This window comes from Pleuronectes platessa, chromosome 21 (genome assembly GCF_947347685.1).
Source record: "Pleuronectes platessa chromosome 21, fPlePla1.1, whole genome shotgun sequence".
Lineage (NCBI taxonomy): Eukaryota > Metazoa > Chordata > Actinopteri > Pleuronectiformes > Pleuronectidae > Pleuronectes > Pleuronectes platessa.
In genome coordinates this window covers 19058659-19075236 of record NC_070646.1, presented here as the reverse complement: position 1 = coordinate 19075236, position 16578 = coordinate 19058659, and the positions used below count along the sequence as shown (strand labels likewise).

At 43.7% G+C, this 16578-nt stretch overlaps 1 protein-coding gene and 1 long non-coding RNA gene across 2 annotated transcripts; one reads left to right on the top strand and one right to left on the bottom strand.

Moving 5' to 3' along the window:
* The first annotated feature begins 3322 nt into the window (after positions 1-3322).
* Positions 3323-3839, top strand: LOC128427256 (uncharacterized). The gene is made up of 2 exons (XR_008333327.1): positions 3323-3447; positions 3534-3839. It is a non-coding gene; the product is annotated as an uncharacterized LOC128427256 (long non-coding RNA).
* Positions 3840-14414: 10575 nt separating this feature from the next.
* On the bottom strand, positions 14415-16253 carry LOC128427193 (uncharacterized). Its single transcript, XM_053414293.1, has one exon. The coding sequence runs from the start codon at positions 16052-16054 to the stop codon at positions 14726-14728; it is 1329 nt and encodes a 442-aa protein (XP_053270268.1). The 5' UTR covers positions 16055-16253; the 3' UTR covers positions 14415-14725.
* Between the last annotated feature and the right edge of the window lie 325 nt (positions 16254-16578).

Sequence of the window (16578 nt, the reverse complement as noted above, 5' to 3'; positions counted from 1 at the left end):
TGCACCACTGATCAAAGTGATTAATAGATGCACCTGTATGGTTTTAAGACTGTGAAGCCTGTGCACAACTTAACATGAGTTATTGTTTCAGGGAACACGCCCAGGCTAACTTGTGACAGTCAAAATGTAACCGTAAACTCAGAGTTATCGGTCACACGTCACACATTTGGACACCGCTGCACCCGTGTGCTTACCACACGCACAACATCATGAAAAACGGCTGTATCCTGCGCTCATACAAAGCAGAAGCCACAAAAGAGTTTGCGTGCTTACTATAAGTCTGCGTTTCGTGTGCTCGTTGATATCATGGTTGGTATGAAGCAAGTATACAAACACGAGTAATGAGAGGCTCGTAAGAGCTTGTAGTCGGAAAAAAATACTAGTATCATGGTTTGGGGTAAGGTCTTTTATTGAGTGTCTAAATGCAACACATAGACATCTGCGCACTCATCTTCACTTTCATCAATCAATCACATTTTATTTGTATAGGCCATATTCACAAATCACAATTTGTCTCATAGGGCTTTAACATGATGTGACATCCTCTGTCCTTAACCCTCAACAAGAGTAAGGAAAAACTACTAAAAACCCTTTTAACAGGGTAAAAATAGTAGAAACCTCAGAGACACATGTGAGGATCAGTCTCCCAGGACGGACAGAAGTGCAATAGATGTCAAGTGTAGGAGAACATCATCAACATTAAAGTTTTCAGCAGCATTGATGAGGGTAAACATGTCTGACATTTTATCAATCAATCAAGCTACCTTAAAAGCAAGGAGCCGGTTAAAAATAAATACTAATGTAGCGGGTCAGTTCTTAATAAAGTTTTATACTTTTAGCAGTGTCATTTTCCCCGCTCTGGATGTGTTAATTATCCCTCGTCCTCTCTCTCTCTTTCCCCACTGCCGGTCCTGTGGGTGTGTGCGGAAGTTCAGCGTGAGCGCAGCACGTGTGGTCGCAATTGTTTGTCGCAGTAAGTTGCTGGAAGTTATATAATGTTAACGGCGATCACAGAGAAAGTGTCCGCAAATTGTAACTGAAGTTTGTCCTTAGAGCCCAGCGTGAAGCTGTGTCTGTGTGCGACTGTGTCGGCGTCACCGTGGATGCACGCTGTCCCTGCTTTATTTTAATGAATTAAAGGTATGAGATAAGGATGTGTTTTTATGTTTTTAAATGTTTTTAAATATTATAAATGTGTTTAAATTGTGTGACCTAACTACAGGGGTGGACTGGCCATCTGGCATACCGGGCATCGTCCCGGTGGGCCGTTGACCCAATGTGGGCCGGTCTGGTCCGCTCTGTTTTTTTTTTTTTTTTTTTTTTTCTCTTCTTCCTCTCTAAATTCCCTCCAATTGGGCCGGCCAATTGGCTACACAGGGCTAGCAGTGTGTTGCCAGCATCGACACATATGATTGGCCTATTGTTTGTCATTGTCAATCAATCATGGGCTGACAGGCTCCGAGAGCCCTGACAGTGCTGTCAATCACAACACAAACCAGGGTGGGGCGGGACCTCATGGCATTGGCGGGGGGAGTCGCGGGACGGGCTGCTGCTGAGACAGAAACTTAAAATGGATATTAAGAGTAAAAAGCGCCCGGGTGGCGCTGAGAAGCATCGGGAAAAAAAGCTGAAGTGTCTGGAGGTGGAGGCTGCTACATGTGCCAAACTGACGGACCTGTTTGGTGCCGGGTTCACCAGCCCAGCAGCAGCAGGTGCGCCGGGAGACGAGCGAGGAGGACTCGACAATGATGAGCGAGTGGAGGCAGACATGGTAAGTAACGTTGGCCTGGGGCTGGCTAGGCTACATTTTTTAGACATGTCCAAAACAAAGTAGAAAACGTTTTTGATTTTGTTTTAATTTGCCGAATTGTGATATTATGGGTTATTATTGTTCAGATGATTTAGCTAAGCTAGCTAAGAGCTGCTAACGTCGTTTACTGTTGCCATAGCTGAGCTGTAAATAGAGATGCAGAATCAAGCTGTATTGAAAACAGAATACAAGTAAACCTATAGGGAATAATTAGTTTAATTTGAAATATTTGCCATTGAATTTATTGTAATCTTTCAATTCATTTATTGTTTACTGAGGTGATAACTATTTAATAGGTATAATTTGTGTGTAAATGTTCCACTGATGAGGTGAGAAATATTTAATATTATTGTTATTATCACACAAGTTTTATTGTGCTTATGTGTTGATCCTTAATGGTGTGATCATATAGCCTGGATGCCAGACGAACTTAGCCCCGCCCATAACAGATTTGGTCGGGCAGTTCGTTCTGGGGTCGCTCCATTGGGAAAAAATTATGGCCGGACCGGGCCAATCAGATTGTCAGGGCGGGCATTATACGATGATTGACAGATGATCAACGGTAACGTAATCAACCACGTCATCACAATGCCCTCGGGTTGAATTCGTTTTCAACAAACATGCCTGCCGCTGGCGAGCTGAGATGTGTAGATGCTGCCATTGAGTCTGTTTTAGAAGACATCGACAGCGCATTAATTTTGAAAGAGGAACACAGAACGTGGAGGCGACGCCAAAGCACAGCGCTAATCCCTATCGCCCCGGCGCTTGGCTGTTCACACCGGACACTGAAGCGACGCTGAACCGCCGGGCAGCGCTAATAATATCACCCGTTGATCCAGTAGATCGCTGCACGGCTTTGTGCCGGTCACACCGGAGGCTGAAGCACCACGCTGCGCCAAGGCTGCCTCGCGGTGCTTCAGCCTCCGGTGTGACCGGCACAAAGTTTTAACATGGGAGTGGATGGGAGCCAGCTGTTATTTAAGGCTTGGCGCTGCGCTGAAGCGTCCGGTGTGAACCCGGCGTTAGTAAATAACTCACAATGCGTTGCTTAGCATACGTCACATACTACGTTGCTCTGATTGGTTGTAGGTCTATCCAATTGAGCGAAGAGGAATTTTACTTCCTGGTCAGTTGAAACACGCCCCATAATTTTTTCCCAATGGAGCGACTCCAGACCGAACTGCCCGACCAAAATGTTGTGGGCGGGGCTAAGTTCGTCTGGCATCCAGGCTAGTGATCATATACACTAAATGATCAATTATTCTCCATTACAGGTTGTTGTGATATATTTGAGGAGTCGTTCTCCCTCTGTTTTATATGTGGACATTTGGGACCACTGTTAGAATTTGGTAAGTTTATCATGTATTTTTTAATGTATAATTATAATAATTTTCAAAAGGTTTTAAAAGAAACACACATCCAAAAGTTCTCAACTCTAGGTGCAGGACAGAGGAAAACATTTTCTTTATTTTTCAGACATTATAATGTATCCATGTCCTTCTCAGGTTGACCACTTGACATGTGAGAGCCTGAGGAGTTGTTCGCCCTCTGTCCATGTTCGAGGACTTGCTCTCTGTCTGCCTCCACTCTCTGCCTTCACTGTACCAAAGTTTGTCTGTTGAGTCTCCTCTAGTCTGGTGAGTTTATCATTTTTTATGTTTTATGAAATCATACTTAATTTGTGATGATTAGAGACATTATAATGTATCCATGTCCTTCTCAGGTTGACCACTTGACATGTGAGAGCCTGAGGAGTTGTTTTCCAGACAAAGGTAGAGCTGGCAGGGGCGTCACCCTGGGCCTGCCCTTTTGGGCTGGGCTTCAGCTGCAGATCTAAAGGCTGCTTCCAGGGGCATGGGGCCCTCAGCCTTTGTTTTTCTTTGCTTCTGCACCTTACAACATACATCACACCTTATTTTCACACATCCAAACACTGTTAACACCACTGACGCGTAACATATTTTACACATCCCACTACGTAGTTAGAGCTATCTTGATTTGGAGTTAAATAAATTTACTTTTGGCTTGAGAGGTTTGTGTGTGGCCTCCCTTCTTGTTGCCATCTTTGAGATAGGTGGTAACAGTAGTATGCATGAGAGAAGACGCCGCGAGATTTGTGGACTTCTATGTGGTGTCCGCTGATAATGTAGTGGGCTGGTCTGGACAGACAATGCCAGGGCTGAATTTTTGTCCCAGTCCACCCCTGCCTAACTATAACATGTTTGTTTTATAGGGCTGCCTCCAGCTAAATAGTTACGGTCACTGTTTTTTCCCACTTTAGATTTCATTTAGATTATTTGGTTGATTATTTGTTTCTTTGTGTTTTGTTTTGTTCTATTGCAAGGTGCAATATATATGGTTGACTGGGACTGTGCAATTCAGTGGTAGTGACTTGAATGGTGGTGAATTATTGGCTCCATAAAGTAGAGGCCCTCTTTTGTCATTTTGTTGTTGTATATCGTTTGCAGTGATTTTCTTAAAGTGTGTTGTGTTTGGTTTTTAATGCATGATATTTTAGCATTGTACAATTGGGTCTGGAGCCTCTAATTTCTCTCTATTTTAAGCTGTCATTTATATCAAGTCCAGGCCAGCCTTTCCAACCTTTGCACATGTCACTTTACTGTTTGAGCAGTCTGTTTTAAATCATTTGCATCTATTAAATAAATTGTATTTTGTATTGATATCTCAGCCTCCCGTCCCGTCTTATTCTGGATACTTGTTGAACCGAATTGACATTAACTGTCATCTCTGAACCATTTTTAATCACTACACTAATAAACAGGTTTAAATACACAATGGGCAATAAAAAGGTGCCTCCACAGGTGGTTGCCCAACACAGCTTCTGTGGAACCATTGATCACAAGGTGTGCAAGCAATCTGGAAGTAGAGAAAATAATCTGTATGGCAGTACCATAACTAAGACGTGCATCAACTGAAAGTGCTTAAAATCTGCCTTACCCATTGCACATCTGTGTCATATGAACCACACGCTCGGCATAGGTTGGTCAAATCATCTGTTCATGAAACATAGTTATGTTATTTTTTTCCTAATGAATAGCTCACGTTTTACAATAGCTAATAAAAACAAATAAGGGACAAACCTGTTTCTTTGATCAGCCGTTTGCCTATCTGCAACCTCATCCGTAAAATGGAAGACTTGTCAAAAACGTCCTCCATGTCCTCTCCATTAAGAATCATGTCTGCTAACTGGAACAAGAAACAAGTGGAAAACACAGGGATGCGTAAATGGTCCAACCATTTATTTCTGAACTTATTGATTCAAGCACCTACACATACTTTACACACAATAACACCACATGAGGTTGCATCAACTTGTCGAGCGTGTGGTACTGTTTGACTGGACCAGCGTGAGCAGTTGTGGCCCCGCTGCCTCATGAAAGCCCTGTGCAGCATAGGAATAATTAATAGCACGTTCAAAATTCTATGAACACCCTCCACACCAGGGCCCCCCTTACCTGGTGACTGCACTGCATTTTTTTAATGCTTCCTCGATAGCCCCAAATGGATCAACATAAACGGACTGCCTCTTTTTAGGATACATCACCTGGACAAATTAGAAAATCAACAAGGAATTATTCTAACAACAGGAGCTGTATATTGTGATTATAGCCAAAGCCCCTTACAGTTAGTGTCCAGTGATGGTGCTCGCAGACAGCTCCAATCAGGACATCATAATCCAGGGGATCTACCTGCATTCATGCAATATAGAACACAGAAAATCAAACAGGTTTTCTCAGGAGCAATTTGCTCTAATGTTAAGATGCAGAATAAATAATCATATGACCAAGACAAAAAAGGCCTACAAGTGAAGGAGCATGATTAAAAAGATCCTCCCTCATATGCAGTATAGTCACATTTATCACTTACCTTCCTCAGTCCTTTATTTTTACCTCTCCAAATGTCCGTCATTTGGAAGGAGTCAAGTAGATATCCCCTGCCTCTGCCTGCCTCTGCGAAAGTACTCAGCGCAATCGTTAGGTATGCATTGATGATCTGTAATGGAATCAAATTGTAACCCACTTCTAAATTAAAAATCCAAATGCTGAAAACTTTGCTCACTTTCCACAAATGCATCTGGACGAAGGTGTTCCTGGAGGTTCCGTGTAAACAGTTTGTAAGGGCCTGCTTTGCTCCACAACACCTCCGGCTTTTTCCCAGCCCAAATGTTGTGTACCACTATGTAGAAAAAAGTTGACATATTACTTGCAATAAACATTAGCAAAATAACTTAAGTCATAATTAGCTATTACCTGTTTCCAAAATGTCTGAAGGGACACACACTGTTGCAGATGGGGGTGATGGTGAGGCGGCTGGAGATGAAGTAGAGGCGACTGGACATGAGGTCGACAGGGCTGGAGATGATGGGGCTGGAGATGAGGGTGACGGGGCTGGAGATGAGGGTGCTGGAGCTGAGGTTGATGCGACTGGAGATTTGGGTGACGGGGCTGGAGATGAGGGTGCTGGAGCTGAGGTTGAGGGGACTTGAGATCAGGTTGAGAGGGACATTGTGGATTCGGTCATCCATTTGTGGGGGATGCGCGGCTTAGGCTCAATATATGGGCTTAAGTGGTCAATGTTGACTTTATGAATGACTTTACTTTTCGGCGTGACTAGATCCGCGCTTTTCCCCTCCAATTTCACGATCGTGAAGGGGCCGAGCATGGAGGTCTCCATTTTCCCCCCCTTTCTCTGCTCCTGGCGTATGTTTGCCCTCATCACCTTTTGGCCAACTTTAAAATGGTCGTCATGACCCATCTCCTCTCTCTTTCTCTTGATCTTTTCCCTCACTTTCCCCATGTTGGCTTGAGCCCTTCTGTAGTGGGCAGGGAGGCTCTTCATTCCAACAGGTTGGGTCTCCTGGGCAATAAGAGCCTCCACACCATCATTTGTCACCTGTGTCAAGAAACACATCAGAATGTTGAGTTACGGCAGCCATGAAGTGAAACATCCTAATTTCCAGTTTTTCCCAAAATACACACATTACATGTGTACTTTCCTACATACCAAATACTCCTCGGGAACCTCCGTAGGGTACCTGGCCTCACGTCCAAACATGAGGAAAAAGGGGGAGTATCTGGTGGTCAATTGCTTCTTCGTCCTTAAAGCAAAAAGGGTTGCTTGGAGGTGGCCATCCCAGGTGTTTGGTTTTTCCCCCACCAATTTGGTCAAGGTCCTGTTAGGTCATACACACAACATTGAGACATTAAGATTGCAATGTGAAAAAAGTCACAAAGTGAAATATACCATACCTCTGAATAGTTCCATTCATTTTTTCCACCAAGCCGTTGGTCTGGGGGTGGTAGGGAGAGCAGAGACTTCTCTTAATGCCAAGCTTCTCAAAGACATTATAGTTGAGCTGAAAGAAAGGTGGAAACATTGATATTGAGCCCATAACATTTATGATACAGTGCCGCAGCTAGCTATTTTGGTGCCCTAAGCATAACTCCTTTATGATGCCCCCCCCCTCCCCTTGAATAAAAAAGGTTTGTTTCTACCAGTTTTACATTTTATTAAAACGATAAAGGAAAATCTAATTGGTAAACCCAGTACACAGAACAGCCAAAACATACATACACACAAGTATTGAGATGTGCAAAATCTTCGTAGAAATTAAATAGTCATCCATAAATACAAACTTAAAAGCAGAAGTATACAAGTGAGCAATCTTCTTCAATAAAGCATAGATTTAGAAGCAGAAAATTCACACCATCATAACTTTTTTTGAGCAATTAAATATATCTCTTGTTCTGCCTGTTTTGTGATATACATGGCTAAAAGGTGCCTAATATTTCTATACTGAAATAATATCGGTATTATAATTGTAAGCTATTTTATTTAATGACGTTATTGTTGAGGGTTGAGTTGTATTTCCTGTTCTAAGCGGGTTGTTGGTAGTGACTCTTATTTTGAAAGGGGGTTTTAAAGTAAGTGCGATCTGTGATGATATGAGTGAAGTTGTAAAATGAGCGGAGAATAAACGGGTGTGCTGTCCCGAACGCATGACCTGCTCTAGTGTCCTCTGTCGGCTGAGGCCGGACCTATGATACAACAAAATGCGAGGCTACATAATTATTATAACTGATGATTTTCCAGTTGCCTATTTTTTGATGCCCCCTCAGGACTTTGTGCCCTACGCACAGCGCGTAGTGCGCGTTATGGGAACGGCGGCGCTGATGATACATGGCATGTGGAGTTCTTACCGTATTAACAAATTCTCTTCCTTGGTCCGTGAGAAGCCTTTTTGGAGCACCAAACTTATAGAAGAAGTCCATAATGCAGTCTGTCACCTCAGCAGCACATTTGGTCCTCAATGGATAGGCCTCTGTCCATTTGGTGAAGTAGTCAATCATGACACAATTGTACTGGTGGCCATTTTTGGTCGGTGTCAGTTTTCCAACCAGATCCATCCCAACAAGCTCAAGTGGCTCAGTTACCTGAGGAAAGAGAATATGTTATGGAAATGTGTTGTTTTTCTGGGATAAGATGTCATTTCAGGGCAGTCACCTCAATTGGAACGTAAGCCTTCTTTATTTTGAGGACATTCCTTCTGGCCTGGCAGGGAGGACACTCCAATACCTAAACAAATGTGAGGAATCATTAAATGAAAAAATAATCAAATTGAATATGAAATAGAATGTGTAATTTACTACACCATGCACAGAGGTTACTGACAAAATTAATTCAAGCTCACCCATTTCCTTATGTCCTCTTCCATCCCAGGCCAGTAATACCGCAAGGAAATGGCATCCTGTGTTTTCTCCATCTCGCAATGGCCTCCATGCTCGCTCGCATGGAAGGCCACAAACACATCGTTTGCCTCCTCTGGTGACGTAACTACTTTGGCGAGATACTCGCCCTGCTTCCTTCTACGGCATACATAGTAGAGCTGCCCATCTGAGGGCCATGATGATATTAGTAACTCCACATCAGTGCCTTATTGTTTGGAAAGACAAGGCCACTACTTACCCTTGAAGATGTAATTTTCACATCTCCTCTTTATGGTATACCGCTCTTTGGAGGATAAACCTAAAGGATAGGCATTATGCCTCAGGGAGTCTTCAATTTCCCTGACCATTTTACGGTCCATTCTAACTATCTAACTATGTGTCCCTGACTAAACTGTTACTAATCTGAATATTACCCTGTGCTAATTTATGCCTATTGCTACTCAAATCTATCCTATATCTAATATCTACAATAATCTATCCTATATCTGCAATATGTATCTATATTATCCCTGCTGTAAATACTCTAAATACTTTAACTAAATACTTTAACCTTGCCTCAACAATCTACCAAACTCTATCACTTTCTCAATTCTCTAAAGCTATTTGTAATTCTCTCTCTTTCTTTCTCTCGCTGTCTCTCTCTGAATCTCCTTACTCTGTGGGGATTGTGGAGTTTGTTGTTGTTGTTCTCCTCCTTCCCTGTAGTGTCCCCTCGGCGCGTGTGGGTGTCCGGGGCGTGGCCTGATTCCTGGCGACAACAGACGAGGCACACCGGACCCTCATCATCTCATTCACCTCCTCCATAAATGCCTGGCTCGATCATCACTCCAGCGCCGGATTATTCAGTATCCTCGGTAGATATACGGCGCGACCTTCTCGACTCAGGCACCGTTTTGGGATGTATTCTAAACCTTGTTTTCAACTTCTACACAGACCTCCGTGTGCCTAACCGCTGACGTCGCCTCCTCGCTTCCGCCCTGGACTTCATAGCCAGCCGGCACCCTGCCACTACTGCCAGCTCCTATAATCGTTAAATAAACATTCCTCTTACGTACTCTCTCGTCCGTGTCTGTTGTGGGGCCACAATCTACTAAAACCCTAGTAGGCTTTGCCACCAACAGGTGACTTTGATTGAGCGTGTGTGAAATTACGTTCCTATTTATTTTTCCAGTGCTTGTATAATTATAATTAGCCAACCGTTTCACACAAGTGTCAAATTAGTATCAAAGTCAGTGGCGGTTTTGGGCACGATTGAACCGGGCAGCCGCCCGGGCGGCACCTTCTCATGTCAGGTGGGGGGCGGCACGACCCCCTTAATGTTTTATTAAATCATAGATAATAGTGAACCGCTTCGCGGGCCAGAGAGACCCGCAAAGCGGCTCTCTATTATCTATCATATGATATGATATGAAATGATAGATAATAGAGAACCGCTTCGCGGGCCAGAGAGAACCGCTTCGCGGGCCAGATGATGAATGTGCCGCCGCGGGCGGCTGCCCGTTTCGCCCGTGCCCCAAACCGCCACTGACATGGATGGCATTTGTATTAAATTAAAATGTTTGTGATGTGCTAATATGTTAACCGGTGAACATAAGCTGGGGAGCCTTTATAAAACCTCTTGGCCATGTATTCCTTACTTACAGTTTAATTTTTGTGAATTTCCACCTGTGTCTGATGAGGAAACGGAGATAACTAACAGATGACCCAAACAAATCTTCAAAGGTGTGGCTATTACTTTGGTGAACCATAAAGGTTATCTGGACATACATGGGTAGTCTCTACAGCGACTTTTGAAGTGCCATGGTAGTTTGAACTTCGTGAAGATGAGTGAGCAGATGTCTATGTGTTGCATTTAGACACTCAATAAAAGACCTTACCCCAAACCATGATACTAGTATTTTTTTCCGACTACAAGCTCTTACGAGCCTCTCATTACTCGTGTTTGTATACTTGCTTCATACCAACCATGATATCAACGAGCACACGAAACGCAGACTTATAGTAAGCACGCAAACTCTTTTGTGGCTTCTGCTTTGTATGAGCGCAGGATACAACCGTTTTTCATGATGTTGTGCGTGTGGTAAGCACACGGGTGCAGCGGTGTCCAAATGTGTGACGTGTGACCGATAACTCTGAGTTTACGGTTACATTTTGACTGTCACAAGTTAGCCTGGGCGTGTGCCCTGAAACAATAACTCATGTTAAGTTGTGCACAGGCTTCACAGTCTTAAAACCATACAGGTGCATCTATTAATCACTTTGATCAGTGGTGCAGTGGACAGTGCCATTGTCTCCATGTTTTTTTTTATGTGGACCACAGCAGATCGATTCCCGTGGTGGGATTTTTTCACATTTATATTTAGCCTCGTCACACATGTGTCATGTTGACCACACACTCGACACACTTCGGACAGATCATCTGTTGATTTCACACAGATAAACAACGTTTGACTTACAGAAGCTACGAAAAACCAACACACCCGTTCTGTGATGAGCGTTTGGCTTGTTTTCATTCTCCGATGACAGAACCTGATCATCGACAACAACGAGAACATCTTTTAAAATCCCGTCAGCCCGAAGCACATCTGGTGATATACAGTGCCTTGCATAAGTATTCACCCCCCTTGGACTTTTTCCCATTATGTACTGTTACTAACTGGAATTCAAATAGACTTAAATAAACTTTTTCCCGTTTGATCAACAAAACATGCATAGTACTTTGGAGGTGCAAAATACATTTTATTGTGACACAAACAATAATGAGAACAAAAAAGTTGACATCTGTTGGGTGCATAAGTATTCACCCCCCTGTGTCAATACTTGGTAGAACCCCCTTTCGCTGCAATTACAGCTGCAAGTCTTTTGGGGTATGTCTCTACCAGCTTTGCACATCTAGAGATGGAAAGGTTTGTCCATTCTTCTCGGCAAAAAAGATGAAGCTCAGTCAGATTGGATGGAGACCGTCTGTGAACCGCAATCTTCAAGTCTTGCCATAGATTCTCTATTGGATTGAGGTCTGGGCTTTGACTGGGCCATTTTAAGACATTAACATTCTTTAATCCAAACCATTCCTTTGTAGCTCTGGCTGTATGTTTAGGGTCATTGTCCTGCTGGAAGATGAACCTCCGCCCCAGTCTCAAGTCTTTTGCAGACTGCATCAGATTTTCTTCAAGGATTTCCCTGTATTTGGCTCCATCCATCTTTCCCTCTATTCTGACCAGTTTCCCTGTACCTGCTGAAGAGAAGCATCCCCACAGCATGATGCTACCACCACCATGTTTCACTGTTGGGATGGTGTGCTCAGGGTGATGGGCAGTGTTGGGTTTTCGCCACACATAGCGTTTTGCATTGAGGCCAAAAAGTTCAATTTTGGTCTCATCTGACCAGAGCACCTTCTTCCACATGTTTGCTGTGTCTCCCACATGGCTTCTGGCAAACTCCAAACGGGATTTTTTATGGATCCCTTTCAACAATGGCTTTCTTCTTGCCACTCTTCCATAAAGGCCAGATTTGTGGAGTAGACGACTAATAGTTGTCCTGTGGACAGATTCTCCCACCTCAGCTGTGGATCTCTGCAACTCCTCCAGAGTAACCATGGGCCTCCTGGTTGCTTCTCTGATTAATTTTCTCCTTGTCCGACTCTTCAGTTTGGGTGGACGGCCTCCTCTTGGTAGGTTTGCGGTTGTGCCATATTCTTTCCATTTTCTTATGATGGATTTTATGGTGCTCAGAGAGATGTTCAAAGCTCTGGATATTTTTTTATAACCTAACCCTGCTTCATATTTCTCCACAACTTTATCCCTGACCTGTTTGGTGAGCTCCTTGGTCTTCATGATGCTGTTTGTTCAGTAATGATCTCCAACAAACTCTGAGTCCGTCACAGAACAGGTGTATTTATACTGAGATTAAATTGCCACGTGGACCCTATTTACTAATTATGTGACTTGCAAATGTGACTTGTGAATGCAATTGGTCGCACCAGATCTTTGTTAGGGGTTTCACAGTAAAGGGGGTGAATACATATGCACTCAACACTTTTCAGATTTTTATTTGTAAATAATTGTGAAATCCATGTAATATTTCCCCCCACGGCATAGTGAGATCGTCATCAGACTAGAGGCTTATAGTGCTTCAGGTCGTTGTTTCGAATCCCGTTCAAGGTTTTTTTACAATCTTTTTTTTTTTTACAATTTAAATGCTTATTGCGGTCTCAACGTGATGCTGACACGGAAACATGAACTCGTGAAGGGTTTTTGTAGGATTTTTATTTCAGCAAGACTTTCAGTAGATCACCGCACTTCACACACAGGCGCTTTGGGAAAATGACGAATCTGCCACCGGCGCTGAAAAACAGCCTCACCATCTGGAATGTCGCCAGTTGCCATGCCCGCCAGTTAAACTGGAACACCGGCTCCGCCCGGTCCTGACTGCTGACGGCTACAAGCGCTGGGGTGGGGACCCCCGCTGCTCCTCCGGTACCTAAGCGGTGCTGGCCGGTCCCTCCGGGGAGCCGGTCGCCGCGGGGCGGGTCGCCACACCCGAGCGGCCTATAGCTGCTTCACGGCTTCTCCACCAACATCTCTGCGGAGAAGGGAGGCTGTGACCGACCCAACACGAGGGGTGAGTTCAGTAAATACACCGGGTGAAGGGGGGGATGTGTTGGTGGAGGATGTTGTGGGTGAGGTAGAGGAAAAGGAGGTGGGAGGTAAAGGGGAAGAAGAGGGTGGTGTAGGTAGCAAACAGGTGGAGGAGAAGACAGGTGGAGAAAAAAGCATTGAGCAGGATGGAGGGGACAGTGGAGAGGAGGAGAAGCAGCTGAGGGCAGGATGGCATGGAGTGAACAGGTGGAGGAGGAGGAGATGGAGGAAGAAGCAGTAAAATCTAAACAGACAGTAAAACGCAGGAGATCAAGCAGGACAGTTTTAAATGAAACAAAGAATAGTTGAGTACAAATGGACAGTGATGTGAGTGAAAGTGAGTGTGTCTGACAGCAGCGACTTTCCGCCTTTTAATAGCAGTCAAAAGAAGAAATTCCTTACAGTAGATACATTTAAATTGTTTTTACATCAAACAAAGAATCAGCAACTCAAACTTGAAGAGCACTTCCCAGATCTCGGTCTTTTTATTTCCTCGGCCAGACTCCACGTCAGCCAGAGGGAGGAGTCTGGCCTCACAGACCAGGTAGTTTTTAGGCTAAAAAAAACTGGTGCTCAGAGCAAAAAGACAACTGAGCAGTGATGGAAAGGACAGCAATGTGTGTATTCATTAATTTATTGTTTTCTGTTTTTGTTTCTAACATTTTAAACAACATGGATGTTTTTAAAGTTGGGGTTTTAAACGTGAACGGTGCCAGAGAGATCAAAAGAAAAGAAAATTAATAAATTGGATGCCTTTTAATTGTTTTAGCTAAGCACTTTTTGTTTTTGTTTTGTGGTATTTTATTGGGTTAAAATAATATTTTTAAGGCCCTCCCGTGGTGCTTAATTATTTAACAGTGGAATTTACTTTTGGCACTAGTTATACCGAAAAAGGACCTCACACACTGTGTGACATTAGTTTGAGATGGGTTGGTTTTCAAAGTGCCAAAGTGGAAATACTGTTAATATAGCGTCCGTTTTCCTATAAAAGGCCGCTAAGAGGCTTAAGTGGGCTCCAGGCTGTTACGCGTCGTACAATGAATCCAAGTCCGGTGATGAATATAGTTTGAGAATTTTATTGCTGTAGACCGAATGACAATTGATGAATGCAAACATGGTTGTTTGACGATGACGACGACGACGACGACGATAAACAGAAAATATAATCAGGTGCGCCACTAACCCCCTTTCTCCCCCTCCGCTGATCTGACTGCCCCGGTATATAGATTAAGCCACACCCATGTGTCAATCAAACGGAAGTGACATGATCCAAAACAGTGTGACTAACCTTTCAAAATAAACAATAAACAAACAGACCAAATATGCATTTTGGCCCCTACAATTCCGGCCCCTAATTATTATGTTTCAAATAATAATTACAAATTTGACATAACAATCAACATAGTATGTAAATATATTTTCTTTCTTCATTATTTGTAATCCGATATACGTTGTCCAAGGAAAGAGTGATTAATCAAAGTCAAGTGTTCAGGAACAAAGTCAAGGGGTCAAAAGTCAGTTTGCGTCAGTCAATGATCCGCTGCCTCCAGTAGTAGGCAGACTTTGGTGATGGGCCTGGTCAGAAATCCGTTCTTTGACTTGATCCGAAGCTGACGTACAAGTCCCTTTTTGTCCATAATGGTCTCCACAATCCCTCCAGTCAACCAGGAGTTGCGAGGCGCTGAATCATCCACAATGATGACGATGTCTCCTGGTGTGAAGTTGCGTCTTATGTTGGACCATTTCTGTCGTTCTTGCAGTTGGGGAAGATACTCCTTAATCCACCTTTTCCAAATCCTTTCCTCCTGTTGCTTCTTTTCTTGATCCTGTAGTTTCCTCTTTGCCTCACATTCTTCCACCTCCCGTCTTCTCACTTTCTCTTCCTCAATTATTCTTTCTTCTTCCTTTCTCTTTTCCTGGGCTAACCTACACTCTTCCTCTTGTCTCCTGATACTCTCTTCTCTCCTCCTGTCTTCCTGGACCCTCTCTTCCTCCATCCTAATCCTTTCCTCCTCAACTCTCTTTCTTTCTTGTTCCTCTCGTCTCTTCTTTTCCTCCTCTAGTCTCTCACGCTGTTGTTGTTCTTCTCTCCTAACCTGCTCCTCCTCTTCTTGTCTCTTCCTCAAAATCATTTGCTCTTCCTCCCGTCTAACTTTCTCTTCTTCTTCAATCCTTTTTCTTTCTTCAGCCTGTCTCCGCTTCTCCTCAGCCAACCTCTCAAGAGCTTCTTCTTGGCTCCTCAACCTCTGCTCTTCCTCTCGTCTAACCTTCTCTTCTTCAATCCTTTTTCTTTCTTCCTCCTCTTGTCTCTTCTCCTCAGCCAACCTCTCAAGAGCTTCTTCTTGCTTCCTCAATCTCCGCTCTTCCTCTCGTTTAACTTTCTCTTCTTCAATCCTTTTTCTTTCTTCCTCATCTTGTCTCCTTTTCTGCTCAGCCAGTCTCTCAACAGCTTCATCTGGTTTCCTTTCATCTTCTTTTCTTACCAGAGGTCCGTTAACTGTCCAGCCGAGCATTGTTTTGACGGCATATGGTCCATCTCCCACACTCCTGATGACTTGAAGTGGTTCCAGAGCCTTTGGTACATCGGAGCCAATCAGCAACTCAATCTCACAGTCCAGTTCAGGTAAGTGAATATTCTTTAAATGATGCCACTGATTGATGTCATTTTGATGTGGGATGTTCCCTTTGTGCACAGGCATAGTCTTCTGAGTGTACACACATGGGAGATCACAGAAATCAGTGCCATGAAGTCCTGTAACCTCTAGGCCTGAAACAATGCTGGTTTCAACGACCTTCCTTTGACCCATTGTTCTCAGAAGAATATTTGATTTTCTTCCCTGGAGATTGAGCTTATTCATTAGCCCCAATGTGCAAAATGACGCAGTGCTTCCCGGGTCAAGGAATGCATATGTATGCACTGTTGTATTCCCCTTCTTGGCCTTTACTTTCACAGGCACTATGGAGAGTTTGCAATTGTCTTCACCGGCCCCAGTAAGACCACTTGTCTGTACCGAGGCTATGGCTCTGATGTCAGCTTCTTCCTTTGTTTGAGGATGATGTTTGTCCATTTCAAATCTTCTTTGGTGGATATGCAGCATCTGAGGATGCTTCAAATTGCATATGTTGCAGCTGAGTCGCTTCCTGCAGTCCTTGCTCATGTGTCCTTTCTGCAGACAACCAAAGCAGGCTCCATTTTCTTTAAGGAAAGTGATTTTCTCATGATGTGCTTTCTTTTCCAATAGGAAACACACCTCCAAAGCATGTCCACCTCCACAGAACAAACACCTTTTTACAGCCGGCCAACTCTCCATTTTCCTAGGTCCATTTCCATTTTTCTCATGTGCAACTGTCACAGTGGTTGCAAATGTACTTCCTTTGATTT